Source organism: Perna viridis, chromosome 14 (genome assembly GCF_037379345.1).
Source record: "Perna viridis isolate PV_CMFRI_1.1 ecotype Kerala chromosome 14, ASM3737934v1, whole genome shotgun sequence".
NCBI lineage: Eukaryota > Metazoa > Mollusca > Bivalvia > Mytilida > Mytilidae > Perna > Perna viridis.
In genome coordinates, this window is record NC_142458.1 from 20,453,695 (window position 1) to 20,479,421 (window position 25,727).

A 25,727-nucleotide genomic window follows, 5' to 3' on the forward strand; every position below is an offset into this window, starting at 1 on the left:
AGCCTAATGCCCTTACACCTTCAATGGAAATTACAAAATGTAAAAAAAAATGATGTTATGAGTGTATACTTTAGTCACACTTCATTAACAACTTACTTACATAAATATGAAACAAGTGAATTGCAATAATAAACACGTTTATAATGTCCCATGGTCAAGTGTGACATTTAACAAACAAGTTGGAGTTTACACTTGCTGAAAAGGCCAAGTTTTCTCTATCTAGTTAAAGTCCATGAAGACTTTCACCCTTTATAAAAATTTGAGTAAGCTAATGGCGATTATATCAGGGACATTCACTGATTACATATTACTCCCACATTCAAAAAAGTGTGAAAAGGAGCAATAACACCAGAGAAACTGAAAATACACAGAAATGGAACTGGGTCTGAATTTAATGGTGTAGCACTGTATTCAAAATTAAAATTTCAAATGTGCTTTTCTGAAAATTCACTATAAGAATCAGGCAGCGGGTGAAATATGGTACGAAATAACCCATCACTTCGACAGTGTAATTAAACTATTTCAACCATCGGAATTAGGGAATAAAGAGAAGATTTCCAGACATTTTATTTTAGTAATATGTGTTATATAACTTATATCTGCATTTAAATGCACTACATATGAACATTTAAGGTGTAAATCCAATTAAAAATTTCCAATTATATTCAGCAATGCCGAGATCACAAAGCAGGCATTTCAAATAAGGAAGATTCCTTGAGTGAACATACATTATCAGATCAGTGGATTTTGAACAGGCATGTCTCAGTTATTTCTCATTTTGTCTGACTCTTACAAAGACTTGTATTAAATAGTTCACTGATCATGGTTAATCAGGAAATTTTACATATCTCATTTGCTCACTCCCACTAAACATAAGATAATATATACAATAACAGTATCTCATTTGCATAAAATTTATCACGTTTGATCATAATTAACAATTTACATAAAGATGACAGTAGCAAAATATAATAATTCACACTCTGAATGTCCCATGGTCAAGTGTGACAATTAGCAAATAAATACCTTATGATGTGGTGTGGAGGTACATGTACAATAATCATAATTTATACCTTATGATGTGGCGTGGAGGTACTTGTATAATAATCAAACATATATATGTAAAGGTTCAATGGCAAATGAATATGACACATGCTTTTAGCATGTTAGCATTCAATATAAGTTACGACACCACTGGAAGGTTAGTGCTCCACAAATGTCAAGGCTTCCATGGACTACCATAGTTCTAGAATTTTATTAAATTTCCATTGTGGAAGATTTGCAACTATTATGAAGCCTGCTTTGATCAAGGTCATAAAATCTTCTCCTTGTGTATTAATGACATGGCACAGAATAAAATTTACATAAAAAACCATTTCATAGTCATACTCAAAGAGAATAGTCATTTATAAAAATGACTTGATATCTCATGATACAATCATGTATATGTAAAAAGATATGGCACTAAGCAATATTGACTGTTTCACAACATAACAATATGAGATAATATATACATATTGTTTGCAAAGAAAGTTTCTATGTTTTTCTCCCTGAGAAAATTAGTTAAATCATTACAACCTGTTACAGACAAGTGTTTCAGAGCACTTCAAAATATATGTATACACAAATATGAAGAACTTGATGAAAAGTAAAAAAATATTTTTCATCTCTCAACAATCTATTCACAAATAACAGCAGATCTACAGAAAAATATGATAATAACAGAACAGCAAAGTGTCTGGTTTAACTAAAACAAAAGTTGTTTTTTTTTAAATTTGAAAAAAATAAAAAAAAGACTTTCCAAAGCCTTGGGCTTCCAATAAAATTTATAAATTTCAACACATCTGATTGGTCGACATTTAAATTGATTTTAGTTAAAGAAAACCACAAAGTTAAGATTTGTTTTATTTAACCAGACCAAGGCTCACATAAGAATTATGCTAATTGAAAGAAAACACCAATAATTGGTGTGTCTAAGGTTAGATAAGAAGAGAAATTAAGTACAGAATTTTCTATTAAATAAATATTATTTCCCTTCATTTCATTCACTACAGATCCACCTAAAACCTACTATTTTTTCTTCACATACTCTTTGATTCTCAATCATTTCTTTTCTCTTTCCGATCTCTAATGGGACATACTGGATCCATTTACACTTTTAAGGAAGTTGAACAAAATATAGCCTTACCAACCTCTGCATAATACTTATGTTTACCTGTACATAAAGATTTGTTTGTGATTTATGATGACTAAAGTTCTATCATGTATCTGACAGAGTTGGAAATATTAATCTGATAGTCAATCTGGAACTGGTAACCATTGAGCAGGGATGGCTTAAATTTAGGAAAATGTAAATATCTAAAAAACAAATAAAATTAATGTACAGTTGAGCACCTACCGGTAGGTTAGATAACCAACATCGTATACAAACATGTAAACAGAATACATATACATGTATATGAAAGACTATACACCAGTGTACAAATGAATATGTATATATGTACATGTATGTATTTACATGGACAAAATTATTGATGTAAAAAGAAGAAACTTAAAAAGAAAAGACATTCAAAGAAATACACCCAAGACAATTAACATTACAAACTCTCTAATTTGAGAAAAATAACATATGGAATGTAAGAAAGGGAACATGCTGACCCGACATATTCTTATCCAGGGGAAGCACTGTTTGTAACTTAAGTTAGCACCACTCAGACCCATAGACTGACATTCGTCACTAGGGGAAAACACTGTTTGTAACTTATGTTACATATCATACAGACAATTACCATTTTTGCATACCATGAAAACTTATGGGTATTAGTATGAAAGAGGAAATAAAACTTGACCAGCCTTAAGTCATCTGCAAGATTACATTGTGCATAATGTAAGTACTGTAAACTATAAAATTTTTCACAGCAGTCTGATGAACAATCACGAATTTAAAACTGTACAAAAGCAGATTTATAGCAGAAAAACCGTGAAAAAAAAAGACAGTGCATTTCCCAGTTTACAGTAACAAACAACCTCTTTCCTCCAGTGCTGCATATATGAAAAGAAAGAAATTCCATGATATACAAAAATAAACCAATCTTTATAAAGTAAAAAGACTGAAACACAAATGTCATTCCATTCATAGAAAAATGTTAAAATATTTTTACAGGAGACAAAAAAGTTTTCTTTTATTAGTGAGGCAAAAAATAAATCTATCTTTTCAATGTAAATCTAAAGTGAAAATCCAAATTTACACTTACAAAAAAACCCATTAAGGTGCTGACCCACCATTCATAACTACGAACAATAATGAAAATTAACACATTACATCTTAAATGTAATTCTATATGAAAAATACCAATTTAAAAAAACATTAAAATGCTTATCCACTATTTATAACCCTAAATGATGATGAAAATAATAGAAGGACTTTTACAATTCATCCTTTATTTCCTCTTTCTCTGCATTCTTTGCTTTTGATGAATTCGTGGATTTTTCCTTTGTTTCATCTTTCTTTTTATCTTTCTTTTCACTTTTTTTCTTCTCTTGTTCTTCACAATAATTGTTAATGATGTGGTTTGCGGCACTGACTCCTGACATGTATGCCCCATGAGCTGTGTTCAAGTGTTCTAATATTGTATATTCACCAGCAAAATAAATGTATGGACACAGGGGCTCAGATAAAGATTTAAATACTTCTGGGTCAATACCTGCAAAAATATTTTATTTTAGTTCATTAATGTTTATTTTTGATGACATCAATTTGTCATTTTTAAATGAAATATTCAAAATAATTCATAAACATTCATTATTTAGAGTGCAATGAGTAATAATAGGATCACAAATTAGATGGAGTGAATAACCAAAATATGATCATGATTGTTGAAGAATGCCAAGATTCAACACTATTCAGTGATGACCTTAACATTATTAGACATTATTGATGATTTGAAATAACAATCAGCTGATAACAATTTTTTTTAATTATGAGCAAACAGCAATACATAATGAGAAAATATAGAAAAAAATAATATATCTATTGGCTATGGTGAAAAGTAAAAATAGAGTTACTTGTGCCGAAAACAATGGATTTAACATGTTATTCCTTGGCATTCTTCTGCACAATGTTTATCATATTTTGGTTATAGCTACATTTTCCAATAACTAACCCTATAATGAAGAAAAATGAGAAACATTGCAACTACTGATAAGTATAATTATCCATATCAGTTGTATCAATCTAAAAGTCTTATCACGACTGACGCCATTGCCTGAGGGTCAATATCAGTTGAGGCTTGATACCAATATGGATATGCCTTGTTATAATCTATTTATCAAATCTTTCAACAAGATAAAAAATGCTTTGCAGTGTGAAGGAAGATATGCCTGCAGAGGTAGAACCTTGAACAGTTGAAGTGAATATGGACACAAAATTCAAGCCTGGTACAGGTTATATTTTTAACTGTGATTAAATGTTTGACACAAGATGAGACGCTACTGAATTACAGTCCAAAAACTGTGAAATTCCCCCCTTTTAAAGGATAATTTCCCACAACTCTAGATTGTAAAATTGTAAATTTATAAAAATCTTTTATATTTCCTGTTAAGTGACATTATAATTTGCATTAATGGGCAGGTATGGTGAAGGAATATAAGTCATCAGCCCAGGTCAGAGAATCTCTATTCATTACTCACTATAATCAGATAGGTAAAACTGAACACATCAGGATAGAAAATGAAATAAGTCATTTTGGGATCATCAATTTTAAGAGTTTAATAGGTTCATATTCCCTGAGTCATAGGTGAAGACATAATGAAGCTATCACAGTGAACAGCATGCGAATTTCATTCAAGTATATTTCTTTTTATACATATTTTTAAAAAAATTACATTTCTTTACATACATGTAGGCTTTCCATATACATTCTATATCTGCCCGAAACCTCCACTCCCCCCCCCCAAACAACAAAAAACATAAGACACCCAAAGCAGACTGTCGAGGCATTGAAAAGCAGGTATATACCAGTAATAAAATAAAAGTATAATTGATTATCTGTATCAAATGTCATAAAAAGCCTTGGTCCACACTCATGCAATCTCAATGGTTAGTATGGGTGTCTCAGGATTTTAAGGTATGTGATATGAGAAAAAACATATGATATTCCACAAATATTTGCAAGCATATTGTCATAATATTTCAAAACAGGAACTGATGCATTTCAAATTTGAAACTATTGTATAATTGTCATGTTAACATTGTGTTGGTCCAAGCTAGAGTTGCTTCCCTTTGTACATTGCACACGAAATGTTATCTTCTTACAAGTTTTTGTATTTTAAAGAAAACATTTTTTTTCTGTGAATAAAATATCTTGAGATAACTCTTATGGTTTATAGATGATGTTCACTTTTAACTATTTCATTGATAAACGTTCATGTTTTAATAGGATACCTTGGCAGCAGAGTTTTGTTTAATTTTTTTTTCATATCCCAAATACATCTTTTCTGTAAAGTTGAATGTAAAGTAGAATTGAATGTAAAGTAGAATTAACTGCAACAATCATACAGAAATAAATTTGATAGAAAGCACTGAAATTCAATGAAAAAGTAAGATAACTTTTTTGGTTTGTACAAAATTTGGTTGCTTTCTTATGTAACTGTAAAATCGTTTTCTTAGCCATCCATTGTTGATTTTTAAAAAAATCCTTGTACTATTGGCATATATGTGATTGAAGTATTACCCTGAAAAAAAATTTCTTGGGATAAAAAAAGGAACTGCCTGGGTTCTAAGTGAACAGTCTCTTAAGTGTGCCTTTGCCTACATATATTTTTATGTAACAGAATAAGGTATGTGATATGAGAAAAAACATATGATATTCCACAAATATTTGCAAGCATATTGTCATAATATTTCAAAACAGGAACTGATGCATTTCAAATTTGAAACTATTGTATAATTGTCATGTTAACATTGTGTTGGTCCAAGCTAGAGTTGCTTCCCTTTGTACATTGCACACGAAATGTTATCTTCTTACAAGTTTTTGTATTTTAAAGAAAACATTTTTTTTCTGTGAATAAAATATCTTGAGATAACTCTTATGGTTTATAGATGATGTTCACTTTTAACTATTTCATTGATAAACGTTCATGTTTTAATAGGATACCTTGGCAGCAGAGTTTTGTTTAATTTTTTTTTCATATCCCAAATACATCTTTTCTGTAAAGTTGAATGTAAAGTAGAATTGAATGTAAAGTAGAATTAACTGCAACAATCATACAGAAATAAATTTGATAGAAAGCACTGAAATTCAATGAAAAAGTAAGATAACTTTTTTGGTTTGTACAAAATTTGGTTGCTTTCTTATGTAACTGTAAAATCGTTTTCTTAGCCATCCATTGTTGATTTTTAAAAAAATCCTTGTACTATTGGCATATATGTGATTGAAGTATTACCCTGAAAAAAAATTTCTTGGGATAAAAAAAGGAACTGCCTGGGTTCTAAGTGAACAGTCTCTTAAGTGTGCCTTTGCCTACATATATTTTTATGTAACAGAATACTTTAATACTATAAACATGACCTGATCTCTATTCAATATTTTTAAAGCAAATGATCTAAATAATAGTTTTTACTGTTTGTTACAATGATCTTGAAATTTTGGAAATGTACAACATACACATTATTATATACAGGTATAACAAGAATGGATATATATAGTATTTCCCCTACGAACCAGGGCATTACATATTTCAAAGTACATTTTTGCCTAATTCATCAGCAAACAAGTATTTCTAAAATCTTTTATGATCTAAAACCATAAAAATGAGTTAAAATTACAATAATATTTACATTTACATTTAGCTTAAAATTTCAAATGCCCATATCTGAACCTAAATTTTAAAAATTTCCTCCATACATAAATGCAATTGTAAGTTGACCAAATCAATGTAGGTGTATTCAGGAACTTACCAACTTTAGGATAAGTTGTTGTCCCAAGCAGTTTATTGTCAGACATCCACTTTGACCTTGCAACTACAGTAGCAGTCACATCCTTCAATTTTTCTTCACCAAATAGTGTGGTTAGAACATCGATTGCTGAAAAATACTGTTGGTATTAGAAACTACATATACAGCATAACTCACTAAGCAGGCCCATAGCCAGAACTTTTTTAGGGGAGTTCTGACTTTAAAATAGTGCTTAACCAAGTTAAAACTTGTTTTCAGCAGTTTATAAGGCTTTTTTGCTTACAAAGAGTGGGTCAATGTAGCCCTCCAAACCTCCCCTAAATGGATATGCCCTAAAGGCAAAAAAATGTTTGTTTCTTGTTACCAACAAACTAAAAACTGACCTGGAAATATTTGGATCTAAATAACAGAAAAAAATGGGTCACATCTGGGTAAGCTTTATTAACAAAATGGCTGCTCCAAACAGTGGAAGCATATGTACAGGAGCTACATATAGCCCAGTTACATATATACCTATGAGTGTATAATGGCATTTTAAGAATGTATTCATCATCAAGAATAAATCTAAGTATGCATGTTTAATATCACATATACCCCATAAAAATTTACCTACCAATCTGGAATTTTTGCCTTGTTAACAGTAACAGGATACAGACTCATAGTTTTTTGCCTCTTTATGTAACAAGTTTTTATAATGGTAACTATCTTTGTCCAGTGAACAGTTTATCTTTTTTATATTAAATTTATTGATCAAGTTCAAATAAGAGAAATTTTAAACATCTCTTGTATGTTGTATGCAATACAAAAATGTATCGATGAAAAGGTAAAATGATCGGATATGCATTATTTTTATTCTAATAGAACTAATTCCTTAATATTTTTGAAAAGAGAAAGCTCGTGTTTTGTAGTAAAATTCCATTAGGACGTCTGTAAAATTGGGTTAAATTTTTTTATAGAGTCATGCAAAAAAAATGTCATATCTCTATGACAATGGTCATATGTTTATCTTTTTTTACCACCGCTGTGGTCTAGAAACTTTGAAGCACTTCATATTAGAATTTCAAAATGATTTCAATACAGAGTATGTGACAAGATGGCCCAAATTAAATTGCAATTTTAGCATATGCATCCAGCAATTTCTCCAAGGCCAACCAAAAACTACAAAAACTAAACAATGCTCACTAAATTGATACTCCACTCCTCAGTTCCATAACATGCACCTTTTGACCTCCAATTTAATTTGAAACAAAATCCTCAATAAGAGGTGTGCAATAGCAATGTATAGCAAATATTCTGTTAAAGTTTCAATAAATTCTATTCAGTGATGTAGAAGGAGTTACCGATAAGATAAGGATATCCACCCCTGTCCCCATTTTGATAAATGTTTTTCTAATATAAAACCACTAAACTGATTTAAATCAAAATCTTAAATAGGAGATGCACAATGGGAACATGCAATAAAGATTATGTGGAAGTTTCATTGAATTCTCTTCAGTGCTAATGGAGTAGTAACAGATAAAATGATGGGCACCCTTCTGTAAAATGATGGAAGAAGGGAAGGAAGTCTGAAAAGAAGGAAGGTTGAACACAACTATCACTATATACCCCTCCCAATTTGAAAGCATTAATTTCTTGTTCCTCAGACCCTCCTGGTCTCATTAGATGTTACCTCATTACCTATATACAATAATTTCTTACCTTACTGAACACACTAATTAAGTAGGACTCCAGTTAAGGATCATGCAAAATGTGATTCATGGGTAAAAAGCCTATGTATTTTTATTTTTGATATTTTGTTTGAAATGTCATAGTAAACAGAAATAAACATGCGATTTTTCATATAACCTGTGCTCTTATGAGATAAAAATTATATAGAATGCACTGTAGATTTCAAAATTAAGGGAGATAACTGTAAATGGCACTCAAATACAATAGAATCTACTGTATTGTCAATGTCGATTATCTCCTAAGAGCAGGCAGATTTGAATGAATAATTACACATTTCATAGTATAGACCCATAAAACAACTTAATTACAAAAATAAAAATATGTAGCTTTTTTTGGCGTGTATCACATTTTTAAAATTTTGCATGATTCTTGCAAAGACAGCTACTTAAAATGTTTTATGAAGGTTCTTAATCTTACCTTTTTTGATAATTTCATCATCTGTCATGTTTTCAAATCTAATAGCAGCCTGGTCATGGAGCTTGCCCGACAACAGAGGTTTATTGACATAGCGTTGAAGATTAACCCATGTCTGGAATATGCCTATATCTTCAGGTTTACTTGTTACCATGGTAAATACACCAATATCCTTGGGCCAGAAAACTTTGTTGAACTGAAGAATGACTTTATTGGTGTTTCCAGTGCCTATAAGTATAAGAAACATCCTTCCAAAGGACAGCTAAATCATGGTCACGTAAGTGAAGTGGTCTTAAGATACACTTTAATTTTAAATAGAGTGTACCACAGCAGAATATTTTAATCACAATCAGTCCAAAAAGAGCTCATGGTCATAATTAGACAGGTGGTCTTTATAAACAGGTTAATTTTTCATAGAAAAAGAAGAAAACAAATGAAGACTATAATCGTAGTCAGGTTATCACTGAACACAAATAGTTGTTATAGACATGCTTGACTGTACTTGAAGCAAAGTTTTTGCACAATATAAAAAGCTATTTACATTGTGTAAAAGGAAATCATTCACAGACTCTAGAAGTGCATCTACTTTTGTCAATATATTATTGAGATCATGTCTTCTTCATTGATTCCAGACCTGATCATGCTACTTGATGACAATCTGTATTCAAGACCCAAAAAATTTTGTATTTTATGCAAATGATCAGTAAAATGAACTTTTAACATGGGTACTGTGGAAAGATACACAATATCTGCAGATTAAATATGTTGAAACTACACAGAATCCATAAAAGAAAACACATCTTTGATTCTTTGAAACAATTTTCTGACTGCATGATAATGCAACAAACCTAAACTATCTAGAGCCATCTTGAACTGTTTAGGTAATGGTGGATCAAACATCACAGTGTCAGTCTTCATCACACCAACAGGTAGCGCCACAATCACTGCATCAGCCTCGAACTGTTTCAGATCTTTTGTTCGTACAAGCACCTTCTTCTTTTTCTTATCAACTGCCACCTGGCGTACTGGTTTCCTAAGTTCTACTGCCAAGACTGATTCCCTCTCCTTGCCCCCTACAAGACTGTGTCAAAGTTAAGATGTACCCATAAGGATAACAACATCCAGTAGAAGATGTAACAAAGGGCATGAATTACGAACCAAAAGAACAGCAATGCACTTAGGAGGTCAAATTAATAAAGGCAGAAGTGTGTGTACTATAGTGTTCCAAAATAAAAGCACCAGCACACATGGTAAATGTATACTAAACTGGTTTTGCAAATTATTTGAATGTTTTAGTCAATTAAGGGCCTTGAAAATGATTTTTCTTCTTTGAAATGTCTGAAAATGTCAGATGAAAGAAAAGTGTGTGCAATGTGCATTACAAAGGATGTTTTCATCCATAAATTGGCTTTGGCAATATTTTTACAGAGGTAAATTTGGATTTGTAATTTCAATGCTGATTTAAATTTTGCTTTATGTATTACCACTGAGGTTACCATCTAATGGATTTAATCCCCACATACATTTGTATTTTGTACTTACATGTCTACAATTTGATCAAATCCATCCACGATGGTAGTGTCCCAGCCAAACTCTTTCTTCGGTAAGAACTGTTGAGTAGAATGATCAGGTAGAGCCATTGCAAAATGAGAGGCCAAGATGGAAGATAACAAAGCCTTATCATTGATTGTTGTGGCATTTTTTAAAGAATTTTTTATCGCTGACTTTAATTCAACATCCTTACCACCTGTACTGACTTTGTCAAATGCACTCATTGTAACCTACAAGAAAACAAGAAATTTCATGCATTGTTAGGTATAGATCCCACTCCTTACGCACTGTAACCACAGTTAGAAATAGCAGTCTGTCCACCAGCCCAAGACTGGTTATTTTTGGCAGGGCTGGTTAATTTTAGCAAAAATCTATATAGCCATGTAGTAAATATATTGAAAAATTGTATTCATGGCCGACTAGAATTTGATTGAGTTTCCTACCCTGCTGTAACCCTAAGAAACAGGAAGTGAATGTCGGATGGCAAACACAATTGCTTACAATGTTAATGTCCCATCTATACAAGGCCACATACATTGTACTGCATTTAAAATCAATCTTGAATACTACATTATGTTTATAAAAGTTAGAGGCCTGTGCTAAACTTACAGCAAGATCAGCTAATGGATCCCTGTTTAGTGGCAGATCAAATAGGGGAAAGGGGTTCAAGGGACTGAAACCATCTTTTTTAGTGGAAAATTGTATGAATTATGTGCATTATTTTGGAAAAAAAAATGTACACAGAACAGCACAAACTGTGATGTAGAAACTGTGGAAAGACAGTATGATAGGACTCTAGGTTTCACGGGTGACGGCCTTGATGGAGCCCAGAGTGACGAAAGACAGGGAACGGTTTTGGAGGGGACGCTCTCCCTGTAGACAATGATAGTCCTGCAGAATCAACCCCTGTTAGTTAAGATGTTTCTGGTTCGGTGACTGCTCATGAAACTGAAGCTGACACTTCCGTTCCAGATGAGAGTGCACCGACTGATCCTTCACTTGATGAGGCAGATGATCCCACCAGAGCTGCTAGTACACCAGTAACACGACGAAGAAGAATATTACCAACACCACCACGTAATTCACCAGTTGTTACTAGACCTCAGTGAAACAGAAAAACACCTGTATATTTGAAGGACTACATTGTTTCCAAACAGGCGATTCAACATCAACCGGAATGGTTGATGAAAATCAACTGGTTAGAGTCTGAAGTGAGAAAAGGAAGATTTAAAGGCTTAGAGATGGAACTGTCCAGAACCATACTTAACATCATCAGTAGTGTTTAAGGATTTATATGTCGAGGACACCATTTTCATTGTGGGAAGGATGTACTTTGGATGACATGGAAGTCATTTTTTTTAAAACAGAGGGGAGAATGTAGCAGAGTGTTCATTTGTTAATGTTAAATAAACATGTATTGTTTTACGAAATAAATATATATTGACATAAAATAAAATTAAAATATTAACATTCCCTTGTAGCGTAAATTTTGGTTAAAAGGATTCAATCCTTTATTCTTGTACATGTACTTGTAAATTTGCATATGTACTAGGGTCAAAGAGTTTTGGTAGTGTTTGATTGGTTCTTGAGTGAGTTCATACTTTTCGCGGTTGGTTTTGTATTCATTAGTTTAGGTAATTTTGTTTTTGGGTTTCGAGCTGGACAGACGCTCTTAACATTAGTTCAGCTGTGCATTGATTCAGTTCCATGCAGTCATATTCATTTATTCCCAGTTAACACTAACCTTCGACAGAAGACGGTATTGAAAAATAACCATAAAACTGGTGTCATGTAAACCGGATGTATTTCAATCCACAATTGATTTATTAACATCTGGTAATAAAAATCAAACTCTAGTTTGGGAGTCACCCTTAGTCCCACCTTCTACATACATAAAAACCAAAAAAGGGGGTCCTATTCACAAAAAAATCATCAATGTAAAATTAGTTGTAAGATATGACACCATGATAAATCAAAGTATTGTGACGTCACAACTTACATCTAATTTTACTCTTACATATTTTTTTATGAAGAGGGATGCATTACCTTATAAAACTCTGTGAATACTTTATTTGCATCATCTCCTGTAAACACTTGATTTTTATCTGGGTAATGTAGCTGAACTTTTCCTGTTGATTTCACCTCTAATTCTCCATCCTTTGCCATATTGGCCAAAGGATTGTCTTTTATCATAGAATTCAGGTAATTTGGTCCTAAATCAACTTCAACACCTATAAGAAAGGAAGACAAAACATATAACGTTTTTTTTCATTATGATTTTCTGGATACATGATATTACCCACACATTAACTGAGCTGAATCAAACAAGATGTCTGCCCACCTTTTCCTTGTTTTCATTACTTTTTTAGTTATGCAAAGTAACAAAATAATTTTCGCAGATAATCCGAGTGTGAAAATCCAACAAGGTACATGTAGTTGAAATGAGCATACAACATCATGAATGTTTTGGAAATGTGAAGACAATGTCATGAAAGTTTTTGGAATGTGCATACAATGTCATGAATGCTGTCAGAATGTGCAGACAATGTCATGAAAGTTTTTGGAAAGTGCAGCCAATGTCATGAATGTTATTAGAATGTTAAGGCATAAACTCATGATTTCACAAAGGATTCGGGGGAAACTTATACCAAATGTTACTCATACTTAGATTTTGAAAAAAATGATAATCAGCATTGTCCAATAGTTTTAGGGGGGTTATGCCAATTTGTTATGATTATCAAATAATTTAGCGAGGATCGGATGGGAGATACGGAACAATTTTCTTGGAGACTGTGAGATAGTTTACCTAATCCCGACAAGATGTTTAAAAGACGGAAATATCAAAGATAGTCCCGTATTATTGCAAATAAAACATAATTCGCCAGTTCATTTACTGAGGTAAAAAATGCAGAAAAAGTTTCATGCAGAGTATCTAATCCAGGCGCGGATTCAGAGGGGCGGATCTGGCAAATGCTCTTCCCTTGAAATTTGAGGATATTTTTTGGCATGAAATCATTTTTTTTTACAAATTCTATCCCCAGAAATGTTCTTGCTTCGCTGTGCTCGGTCTTTTAATTTTTTTATTAGACCACTTGAATTATAGATCTCATGCATATGATTGAGTGTCGTCCATTTGCAAAACAATCTATGTAGTATCAGATTAGGATCACCGGAAAAATAATATAGCCTTACAATCAGGATGTATGTTTATCGACAAGGATGGCCTGCCAATTTAATTTCTTTGATTCTAGGATCAATTTTTTTTGTACTGCCCTTTTTTTAGAAACTTTTTTCCTTTTGCATAGTGCATCGAAATATTTTTTAATGTAAATGAAAAATATTAGGACAATAATAGATCCTGCCTTATTATTTCTTGAAAATTTCAAACCTGAATTTTTATTTGAAATTTGATACAAAGTACGCCACAAGAAGACACAAACTTGTACAAGTACATATGGTAGGTGCACTCTCTTACATGAAAAAATATTTCACTGGCGGCTGTCGTACAATTTTTTCTTCCTTTAATTTGTATAGTAAAAATATCACTACCAACAGTTGAAACGCTCCACATACATTTGTAAATGTTGAACTTTAGATCCCGGTAAGTCATTCGCTATTGAAGTATTATAAATAAACATTGTGGTAAATGTAACTTAAAATATGTGAATACGAATTATTACATGTTCATGCGAATAGACATGGTCATGCAACCAGAATATATATCGCCTTTTGCCCAATCTTCTGTTCTCTCCAGTCGTAATTCTTTTTGACTTCCGCTTATTTCTTCACAGTGAAGATTTTATAATGCCGTTTTCATATTCTATTTATTCTAAAGACGATCAGTCGCTGACTATGACGTAACGTCATCCAACATAACATTTTGGAGTAGGAATCGTACAAAAACCAAACAAAATTATGCAGAAATGGTACACAAATGTGATTAACTTTCTTATTTGAACGGTGACCCCAACTTTTTAAAGATTTAATTGATACCTTTTCATATCGCAAGTTTGAAAAAAATCATGAGAAGTATTTTAGATTACTGTAAATATGGTTCAAAAGTTAGTTTTTCTTTTGGTGGGAAACAATAAAAGGTTCTTTTTAGACGGATAAAACTCATTGTGTTTTGTTTTTGTAATGATTTATGAATGAAATAGAGATAATTTCCAATCTACTGGTGTATGCAATGTGTCATTTCGTAAAAATATTGGCAAGATCAGAGATGTCTGAATTGAATTTCGGAAAATGCCAAAAACTCCTGATTTTGTGAATTTTTGAACTGCTATATCTTTGTTAAAAGCATGGTGACATATACTTTTTATAAGCTTATTTCAATGCCTTTATACTTGAGACCATTCCATTAAAATTTCACAACATTCCTAGCATCAGAACTGGTTAGTGTGATTTGTCTTTAAGAAACATAGAAATATTAAAAAAAGAACACAATTTCATAATAATATAATTTCATCGAAAGTGTTGTGAAAATATACATGTCCATATACTTTTAGTTATGGAAAAGGTCCCTTATTTCTTTGTGTCCCTAAGAGCTAATTTTCTAGTTGGGGGAATTTAAGAGTATACCTCTGGCAAATTTCATTGCTTTCCGATCTGTAAATACTCTCCCACCATATCTCTCTCTCCTAGCCTCTAGAACATTGACATTGTACAGGCCTGTATTATGAAGAGTTCTAGCAGCAGCCAAACCAGCAATACCACCACCAACAACAATAATGGACTTCTGTTCCTTATAGCCATCTAAGTTATCTCCCTTACACAGCAAAACGGAGATGGTAAGAAATGCACTGATATAGATTGATGCAATCATTGTTGCTCAATTTTTTTATCTATAAATAGATTGTAAAATTATTGTTAAAATGAAGCGTCACATGATAGAACCAGGGTTAACATCAGCCTAGCTCCTATGCAAATAATGCTTATCAATTGATTAAAGACTAATTTTTTTAGGCTTTAAACAAACACATTTTATGCATAATACATGTACATGTACATAGATACTATCAAATTACATTTTTAGATGAAGAATGTTTAGGGTTACTTGTTTGTTGTTGTTGTTTTGCTATTTCTTACATGTACAAAATGTATATACATGTACCAGCAGTATTACATTTAAATTACATGTAATTCAAATTAAAATGATTTGTATTATGTATTTATGAAGGGTAATAACAAAACTACCAAACTGATAAAATCTAGGCAGTAGTCAAAAGGAAGTTTTGACTACTGCTGTAACATTGGTTCCCTTGATTACTATTTCTCAAAGGGAAGTCTATATAAAAAATTGCAATATCAGGGAAAAGCTGGAAAATTGAAAAACCACTGCAATGGTCCTGACTTGGTACAGGCATATTTCAAGACAAATGAGCAGCATCAAATTGCCACTAGTCAAATTCGATAAAAACCAGTAGTCAAAATAGTACATAAAATATGAACAATTTTTAAGTATATAAATTGTCAATAATGAATTTTTTAATGGAACATCTGTTGTACAGAACAAATAAATATAGATGTATGTTAACTTGGATGTCAATACCGTATCTACAACTAAAAGTTCAAAGGGCCATTCAGCTATGTCTTTGTAAAAACTTCTGAATTCATATGCCACATGAACCCCTAATCCCAAACCACTGATTGCAATTGCAATTCTATTTATTTTTTCCATCCCTTTAAATATCTTAAAATTTTATAATTATCAAGACTTAGAGTTTAAAAGGTGTGCCTTCACAATTAAAATAAAAACTGTAATATAATAGTTGTGGGGGGGGGGGGTCTTTGCTACTTTAAAAAGAGGGAGGGTGTGTTTTTATAACTTTTTTCTTGGCTTTTTTCCAGGGGAGGGAGTTCTAGAATTTCATTTATTTATTTTTTTTATTAATACATTCACCACCTCACAGGTAAATCAGTGTTCTAACTAGGATATGAAAATAGAGGCACGCAGAAAAGAGGGTTCTTTAATGTATAGCACATTTTTCAACCAAAAAGGTTAGTCTCACTTTTTTAAGGTGTATGTTTGCACTAAGTCAGAAATATCTTTCTTAATTTTGTCTTTTCTTATATATTTGTTTTCTTATTGCATATACACCTGCCAACCATAGAAAATTTGGATGGGACAATTTGTGAACAGTGTCTTATCATAATTTGTAAACTGAATAAGTTTTACTATATTGATGTATGCTCGACACCACTCTTGTACTAAAAGGCTTTCTTCAGTTGAGCACGTGTTTCATGAAAAAATAACATGATATTTAATAAATACAATTAAGCAAGAATTTTTTTGTGGTGGTTTCTTTCAAACCTAATTGAAATTCTGAAGTTCATATACCCCACCAATAAATATATGAGAAAACATATCCTCATATTGATAGTACAAATAATAAAGTTGAGGATGAGCTTCATTTCTTAATTGAATGCTCCAGCTATGACAATTTGAGAAAAGAACTCTTGCAGTATATTTCTACAACTTGTAAGAACTTTGATAACCTAGCTGAATATTCAAATTTTTTTCTGGCTATTAAGACAACTATTATGAAGGAAGTTGGTGAATTTATTAATAGTTCTTTCGACCTAAGGAGAACATGCCTTGATACTGTTATTATTTAATATCAATGTGTTTTTTATTATGGCTCTGATTCTGATAGAGACTTACGATGATACATGTATGTATGTATATTATACATGAATACTGCTGTGTAATGTGTTATTTATTAATTACATCAATCATTGTACATGTACATTTGTACTTGATTAGTATATTCTTTATGGGCCCTTTAATCAGAGACTTATAATTAAAAGAGATAAAAACTTGTTAATTAACCAATTTATCAATAAAATTACCATGCGGTGGAGAAGGAGATTCCCTGACCTTTCCACTTATTTATTAAACTACATTTTTCACTTTTAATGAAATGATCTGAAATAAATTGTAGCAGATACACAGAAGATGTAAAAATAAAACACTGAAAATTTCATTCAATTATCTGTGAAATCAAAAAAATAATTTTGAATTATTTTCATTTCTGTAAAAATAGTTGGGTTGGTAAATTGTTTTCAGTACTTCATTTTTTTTTTTTTGATAGAAAGAAATTGTAGTATGAACATGAAACTACATGTAGGATATTGTAGAAAAGGGAATAAGGGTAACAACAGAATTGCCTAACACTTATCCAATTCATAATCAAGTGAATTCCAAAATAAATCTAGCAAAATAGATATTACATCACCGGAGCAGATAGTACTGGGTTAAATCTCTAAGATAATAGCATGCTAAATGAATAGGAAACTGAAGGTTTTATTTCTATATTCTATATACTTTTTTAGTTGTGATCATATAAAGTCAAGTTTTCATTGTCAAGTAAGTATGAGGTCTCATTCCCCACTGCATGTTAAGGTGAAATTGCAGTTAGTAGCAAATCTCTTTAATAAAAAGCCTATGCTGTAATTTGAAAAACAATAGGCTCCCAGGAGCCTGAATCACTCACCTGGTTAAATTTTTGCCTCTCAAGGGCAATAACTCTAACAAGGAGTTGTCCAATAATTTAGACTCCATTTGATTCACTGGAAACATTTGTAAGCCTTATAATAAGGATCATTCCAGCAATTGAAAGCTATTGGCTAAACCTAACGGATTTGGAGATACATGTATATGCAAAAATCTGCTGTCTAACCCCATTGTTCTATTTTTAAAAACAGCGGCCATGTTTTTTAACCGATCAAAAATCAAAACAGTCATTTTGTTAACGATACCCTTTAAACAAAAATGTCAATTTTCATTGAACTTTGTAGAATAGTTTCTGAGGAGAAGATTCTGTAAAGTAGTAACTTCAATAACAGTGAAAAATGTCCAAAAAGGACAATAACTCCAACATGGGTCAACAGATTTTCACCAAATTTTAACCACAGATAAATATCATCATGCTGAATACTTTTCCTATGGCCAGGTGAGCTAATATAATATTCTAATTCTTATTCTATGCATTTGTACCACTCAGGCCTTCCAATAAGAGGCAGAACCAGGTACTTTTACCCTACTAAGCTACAGAAAGTTACCTCCAGAATTTAAAAATTTCACATAGTTTTACACAAGAAAATGTTGAAAAGGACCCACTACAAAACCAAAGGTACCTGCATTGCAAAAAAATAATGAAACCTCTGACCACTGTTTTTAAATTTCCCAACTTTGTTGTTACTATAATTGTAATTAGAAGGATAATGTTACTTGGACGAAATGTTGATGAACAAAATTGATACTACTGAAGAACAAATTCTATATGGTGAAATACATGCACCTAGAATTTATTATTGTTTCAAATGAATATTCACATAATTTTGGGGGCAAGTGCTTCTTCATATTTATTGGCTTATACCATGATGTGAAAAGTTTCATGAAATGTTACAAATATTAAATATTGCTGTAACCAAATTTCAAAATCATATTTTATTAAATGGAATATTATTTTCTGTAACTATTGCAAACACAACTTTTGGTAAAAAAAACTTGCCTGTTGAAGCTGTAGAAAATTTCAAAATGGTGATAGCAAATAAATATTAACTAATAAAAACATAATAATAATAAAATAATAATGCATATAAGAGGGTATCCTGATTAGAATCAAAACGACGTTCCACATTTAGGTTACGAACTTGTACTTTTTATGGACCGCGAGATCTTTCTTACGTCTGTTTTTACCTGTAAAAGGGGAATAACTGTGAATGCTATATGTATAAAAAAAAAAAAAAAGGATATGCTAATGACCTGAAACAGAAAACATCATCTGCCTCTTAAAAACATTCAAGTATGAAATTAGAGAAATATGCGTCATAGTTACAATTTTTCTTGCTTTTTCATATTATATTATAAGTACACCATTGTATGTGGTGGTATGATTGCTTACTGCTTTCATTTTATTGCCTTTATTTTCCAGTTTTTAGGTCTATCACAATTAGATTGGAAAACTCAGAGGTGTTCGGCGAGTTCCGAAAAAACCGAAACATGGAAATGGAAGAAGAGCAAAATGAAATTGAATCCAATTTAGGCGATGATGCCACTGAAAGTGGCCACCAGAAGGAAGAAGCCATGAGTCCTAAAGTCAAGAAAAAATCTAAAGAACCGGGAATTATATATTTAAGCAGAGTTCCACCACTTATGAACGTGAAAATAATCAGAAATTACTTCAGTGATTATGGCGATGTTGGAAAAATATTTTTACAACCAGATGGTAATTTACATTTTAATATGTAGTAGGCATATACAAGTGAGCTTCACCAATTTTGAATTTCATTTTAACTTTCGTGAGTAACTCCAGTCATACTTTTTTTTACACTTTTATTGGGTCTGATATTTGTATAAAATTTATTTCCCACAATTCTTACTTTGTACTGATTCAAGAATTTAAAAGTCCACTGACTGATTGATGAGAGTGGGGTCGTCTTAATCTATGTAACAAGTACAGATCAAAGATTTGATGCAACTGACTGAATCAATTTCAAGCAACTAATGAATGTCTTTCTCTCATGGACATGTACAATGTGTCACAGAAAAACTTCATAAATTTACATGTATGTTTCATATTTGAATGACAATATATATTATTGGAGATATAATTATACTCCCGCTCGGAAGAAGAGGGGGTTAATACTCTACAGTTTTACCCTTGTCCCTGTTTCCATGTGTTATTAAAAAAAATTTTCGTCATGTTGTTCTCTGCTACTACCCATGACATTGGCTTAAAATTTGAACACATTCTTCCTTTCAGTATGCCATATGGTGGGATCCGTTTTCATAAAAAAAATTGACAACTTACATGTGTATTGTTCAAGGAATTTGTTTATTTTCCTTATGTTGTGATTGAAAGTGGGGATATCACTAGTGAGCCTTTGCTCACATATTTATTGTTTTTTTTTTTTTTTCAAGACTTTGTAGGTTCTGGAACAGCCAATGAAAAATGAATGTACATGTACATCCAACTTATTTTCCCAAACCTCTTAAACTGGTCATACATGTACATTTACAAAATGTATCAGTATAATTAGTAACATGTATTCACTCCTTTTGATTAGAAGCAAAACTTAGAAAAGACTTAAGAACATCAGATAAGTTGTAGGTGAATATACTGAAAAGTAATCTTAAATTACCAATTTGTCTTTGTTTAGTTCAAGAAAATGTTGAAATTAATATTGAATATTCTCCATATTAACAGTCTCCATTTACTTTGTTACTTTCTGGACATACATTTTTTAACATTTTGTTGTTGAATTTGGTTACATTTATGGAAATAAAGATTCATGTACATGTATGTCATGTTACTATTGTACATGTAATAACTACTTAATTTCCATATAGAGCTCACTTTGTTTCTTAATGCTCACTATAAATTAAGAGTTATCCTTCACACACTTACATGTATATCTTGTGATAATGTTCTCAAAATCTGTAAAATACACACACACATAATCTGCATGCTGTGATGCCTGATTGCTATTTGCACAATTTTAGGTTATTTTAAGGAGTTGTGAACACACAATCAATTTAGTTACTGTAAAGCTGGAAATTTTGCAAGGTTCTTATTTTGCCATTTTCGCTTACCCTACCGGTGCACCTGGTCCATGCTCCCAGTTTTTGGTGGAGTCCGAGTAGCTCATTTGCTTTTGTTGCTTTGTATGTATGGTTTATGTTACTTTATGTTCTTTTTTGTGTTTGTCTGTTTTCCATGTCTGGTCTTTGTCCTTGAATTACATTCTTTTGATTACTGCTATAACCTTGCTTCCCTTGATTACTCTTTCACAAGGTATAGGTATTTGCAAAAAAATTCTTGCCCAATTTAATTCCAGATATTTAACAGTTACATGTATCTCCCAGAGACCAATTATACATTTAATAAAGACTGTGTAAATTAAATACTCCTATTCATGTAGAATATCATGAAATTTGGCACCCTCAGGAATTACCTGCTATACAGTACATATACACATGTATTACCCTATACCAGTATTAGAGGATAAAAATGTAGTTTCTCAATAGAGGGACCCTTTTTATCCTTGTATTGAGGGATTATTAGCTAAAGACCCTTTTTCAAGCTAAAAACCACATTTTCCCTGTTTGTTATTTAATATGTAGAAATGAATTTAAGTTTTTGCAAATTCTAGAGAGCTGTGTTTTAACATGTATATATTGTATATACAAATGTGTATTATTTCATGTGTTTATTATACAGATGTATGTATATTGTATTTCTAAATTTATACGTACCGGTACATGTACCAATAAATTAGCGGTTTGAGAAATAAGCAACAAATTGGAGTAATGAATACCAAATGTTAAAAATTCTAGTTAATACATGTAGATACAAAATGTACATATACATTTACGTTTACAAATCATAATCTTATGTTGATTAATTCCCAGGTTTAAAAGTCACACCAGAAAAACTTGGAGATGAATTTTTTTTATTTGCAAATACAATGTACATGTACATTAAAAAAAAATGGTCAAAAGTATTGTAAGTATGAAATATACAATGTATACTGTTACATGTACATGAAAGTTGCTGCACATGTATATCTTTATTAATTGTCACACAATGTACAGTACCGACTTAAAATGTACATGTAAATAACATTTTAAACCATGATTGAAGCTCAAATCTCAGTGTCAGCAGATACCATAATTCTTTAAAGTTTTGTAATAGTTACTTCACATATTTCACAATTCAAAAGTTCTGGCCCCTGGTGAAATCCAGAGCTTCAAACAAATTTAAAAGTGTGTTTGAATCCAATTACTGTTTTTGAAGAGTGACCTCAACAGAAATTCCTGATAGGAATTTAAACATTTTTTTACATTTCATGTAAACTGTTTCTTATAGCCCATTGATACATGGATTTACAAAAAAAAAAATTCCCATTTTGACTATCCTTCCATGAAAAATATCTTTCATACATATAAAAATGTGCCGTTAAATTACAGTTTAGAAATGATACATTGTACAACCATTATTCAATATACTGGTTTTTACTAACATGACCAAGTATCATTATTTTAAGTCTATCCTTATGAAACAAAATAAGTTTTAGATTTGATTGTCTACTTGTACATGTATAAACATAAATACCTGTACCTTATTTGTTTTTTGTGGGTGAATAATTGAGAAAAAAATAATAGAAATAATTACCTTGAGAAAATTTAAGGTATAGTTACAATAATGTATGATTTAGAACTAATTGTTTGTAACAAATTGTACATTGTGTACCTAATGTATATTGTAGTGGCCTGAGGCTGCATGGAACAATTAAATGTGATATTCTTTTTTTCTAATGCACATTCATGTACATGTACATGTATATGTCATGTTGTATTCCTTTTTTAAGTCATTTTCATGCACAGTTTGGGCAAAATTGAATAAATACCCTTATAAAACATGTTTCTATCTACTTGTAGATAAAGCTGTAAACACAAAGAAAGGCAGAATGTTTTCTGAAGGCTGGATAGAGTTTGAAGACAAGAAAGTTGCAAAAAAAGTAGCTTCAAAATTAAATAGCTCACAGATAGGTGGAAAAAAGAAAAGTAGATGGTATGATGAGATATGGAGTCTCAGATATCTCCATAGGTAATGCAATTATTATTATACTTTTTGAAAAAAAAAAAACATCAAGAAAATTAAAATTTGTTCAAAGGTACAATGTAGATAAAAAGCAATTATGGAATGATTGATTGTAGTGTAATGTCCTATGGAGGATGTTTCATGCATTTCTGGATGAGAATGTTTTGTCTTGACCATTACTATAAAAATAGGAGATAGTCCAACACACTTAACCAGGTTTTTAATGTACTAGCTCACAGAAGCGATAGCCTATAGGTAAGGGATATCTGAGTCACCCTTTTATACACAGTAGACTTCATGCCAACCAGTTTTTGCACAAGCTTCTATATGCTGTGTATGGAAGAGAAGCAGTGACTACTTATATCAAGGTCTTTCATATGACCCAGCCGAGGATCAAACCCAGGCTTCAGGTGAACACAAAGCAATTATGGATGATACAAAAGAGATGAAAAATGTTAATTTTCTGTTTTTATACCATGTATACAGTCAACTTTAGACATAAGGCCAAAAAAATAATAGTCTTGTTTCCTGCTACAAGCAATTGAAAAATAGGGTAGGGAAACTATTGTATTTTTCAAAAAACATCTTTCATTGAGTTGACGGGGAAACAATCTAAATCTTAATCATGCTTGAAACAAAATGGGCATGAGATGTTTAGGGTAGGTAGGGTAGCAGGAAACACACATATTATTTTCTTTTTTTTGGCCTTAAAAATTTTGTACTGTGTATTTTTATTACAACAATCCAACGAAAACATTTAGTAGTAACATACAGTAGTAGTTCTTTCCCCTTAAAAATATGAGAATTCATTTACAATATATGTCACTAAGATTGAAGTGTACATGTACATGAACCATTCTATGTTAATGTTTTTATTACCTTACATACATGTACATGTGCATCTTAGAATGAAAATATTATGATCTACTATTAAGCTACAGTTTTTGTAAGAATCATGCACATTCTGTAAAATGTGATACACCCAAAAAAAAAGGCTACATATTTATTTGTGTTATTAAGTTGCTTTATACATGTAGGTCTATACGATGAAATGTATAATTATTCATTCCAAACTCTCTGCTCTTAGGAGATAATTCACATTGAAAATCCAACAGTTTCTATTGTATTTTAGTGTCATTTACAGAGTTTTTTCCCTTAATTTTAAATCCTACAGTGCATTTTATATAATTTTTATCTGTTATGAACAAAGGTTCTATGAAAAGCCACAAAACATTTTCTTTTTACTGCCACATTTTAAACAAAATATCAAAAACTGATTATGAAGGCTTTCTAACCATGTATTACATTTTGCATGATTCTTAGCCACTTAAAACCCTCATTATATCAGTCTTAGTATATAGTGACCCTCATGTCTCTAAGTGTATTATGTTTGTGGTTACATAATTTCTCAAAATTATCTTTCCAACTTCTTTATTGCTGCTCTGTTTAAAAATAACTAGGACTCCAAATAGCCCTTGTGAAATCTTTTTAAGTTTGTTAATGCTAGAGTTAGAATGTAAAAGTAGAAAAAAAATGATAAAAAGTGTGCTCATTTTTTTAGATATACAAACAAATGTAAGCATTTGAAATTTGGTGGGAAAAGAATTTCTCCTGATTTTTCATAGGATTTCTTTATTAAAAACATTAAAACAAAGATTTCATATAAACTTCTGAAATAACATTTTAAGGTGTGTTAAATGAAACATGAATAGAAATGTGGGGGTCACTGGGCAAAAAATATTTATGCCATGAAATGGATAAAACTAGAGGAGTTTGAAACTGTGACAAAAATTACTGAATATGAGCAGCTAACATCCTTAATATCATAAAAGTTTGAATATAAAAGATCTTGTATTTACCATTTTGGAGTTGTCACTCTGTTTGACTCAATCATAACTACTATGGTAAGTCTTCCTAGTACCACTAAAATGGCCTAGTAGTTCTAATTACCGTTTCTCAAAGGAAGTTTTGATCGTTTGCTGTATCTGTGATTACTACATAATCTTTCTCTTTCTTTTCAGATTTAAATGGGCCCATCTTAATGAAAGACTTGCTTATGAGAGGGCAGTGCATAAACAGAGAATGCGAACAGAAATAGCACAAGTGAAACGGGAAGCAAACTTTTACATTCAAAATGCTGAAAAAAGTTTGGCAATGAAAAAAATTAAGGAACGTAAAGTTAAACAGGGAAAAACTTGGGTAGAAAAGATTCCAAAAAATTCAAATGTTGAAGTGACTCAGAGAATGACAGAAGAAGAAGTCAAAAGTAAACGAAAGAAGAAAATGAATTCCAAAATAGACAAGTTGAAAAAGCAAAAAGTGACAGAAGAAGTTGTAAATAAGAAATCTTTAGCAGCAAAACAGTCATTTATTAACAAGTTGTTTTCTAGGTCATCTGCAGGGGATGATGATGATGATGATGATGATGATTAAAATATTTTTTTCATTCCCGATTTGTTTTTTTATCC

The 25,727-nt window shown here is 31.4% G+C and overlaps 2 protein-coding genes across 4 annotated transcripts; one reads left to right on the top strand and one right to left on the bottom strand.

The window, feature by feature from the left end:
* Nucleotides 1-549: 549 nt before the first annotated feature.
* On the bottom strand, nt 550-19,379 carry LOC148598572 (uncharacterized). 3 transcript variants are annotated; one of them, XM_088562589.1, is made up of 8 exons: nt 19,353-19,379; nt 15,230-15,492; nt 12,695-12,879; nt 10,640-10,878; nt 9,946-10,178; nt 9,101-9,325; nt 6,959-7,084; nt 550-3,704 (listed from the first exon to the last, which is right to left on the bottom strand). In XM_088562589.1, the coding sequence occupies exons 2-8, from the start codon at nt 15,471-15,473 to the stop codon at nt 3,427-3,429; spliced, it is 1,530 nt and encodes a 509-aa protein (XP_088418715.1). In that variant the 5' UTR covers nt 15,474-15,492; nt 19,353-19,379; the 3' UTR covers nt 550-3,426. The 3 variants fall into 3 exon arrangements, with proteins under 3 accessions (XP_088418715.1, XP_088418714.1, XP_088418713.1); XM_088562588.1 differs by having other exon boundaries at nt 19,313-19,373; XM_088562587.1 differs by having other exon boundaries at nt 19,307-19,361.
* Nucleotides 19,380-19,595: 216 nt separating this feature from the next.
* Nucleotides 19,596-25,705, top strand: LOC148598573 (uncharacterized). The gene is made up of 3 exons (XM_088562590.1): nt 19,596-19,881; nt 23,097-23,265; nt 25,281-25,705. The coding sequence occupies exons 1-3, from the start codon at nt 19,656-19,658 to the stop codon at nt 25,690-25,692; spliced, it is 807 nt and encodes a 268-aa protein (XP_088418716.1). The 5' UTR covers nt 19,596-19,655; the 3' UTR covers nt 25,693-25,705.
* Nucleotides 25,706-25,727: the final 22 nt, after the last annotated feature.

Coding starts and splice junctions, on each gene's coding strand:
- LOC148598572 (XM_088562589.1), bottom strand. CDS start 15,473: ATGATTGCATCAATCTATATCAGTGCATTTCTTACCATCTCCGTTTTG. Junction 12,880..15,229: donor AGCAATGAAATTTGCCAGAG/GTATACTCTTAA, acceptor CCTTTCTTATAG/GTGTTGAAGTTGATTTAGGA. Junction 10,879..12,694: donor TATTCACAGAGTTTTATAAG/GTAATGCATCCC, acceptor GTTTTCTTGTAG/GTTACAATGAGTGCATTTGA.
- LOC148598573 (XM_088562590.1), top strand. CDS start 19,656: ATGGAAATGGAAGAAGAGCAAAATGAAATTGAATCCAATTTAGGCGAT. Junction 19,882..23,096: donor AATATTTTTACAACCAGATG/GTAATTTACATT, acceptor ATCTACTTGTAG/ATAAAGCTGTAAACACAAAG. Junction 23,266..25,280: donor AGTCTCAGATATCTCCATAG/GTAATGCAATTA, acceptor CTTTCTTTTCAG/ATTTAAATGGGCCCATCTTA.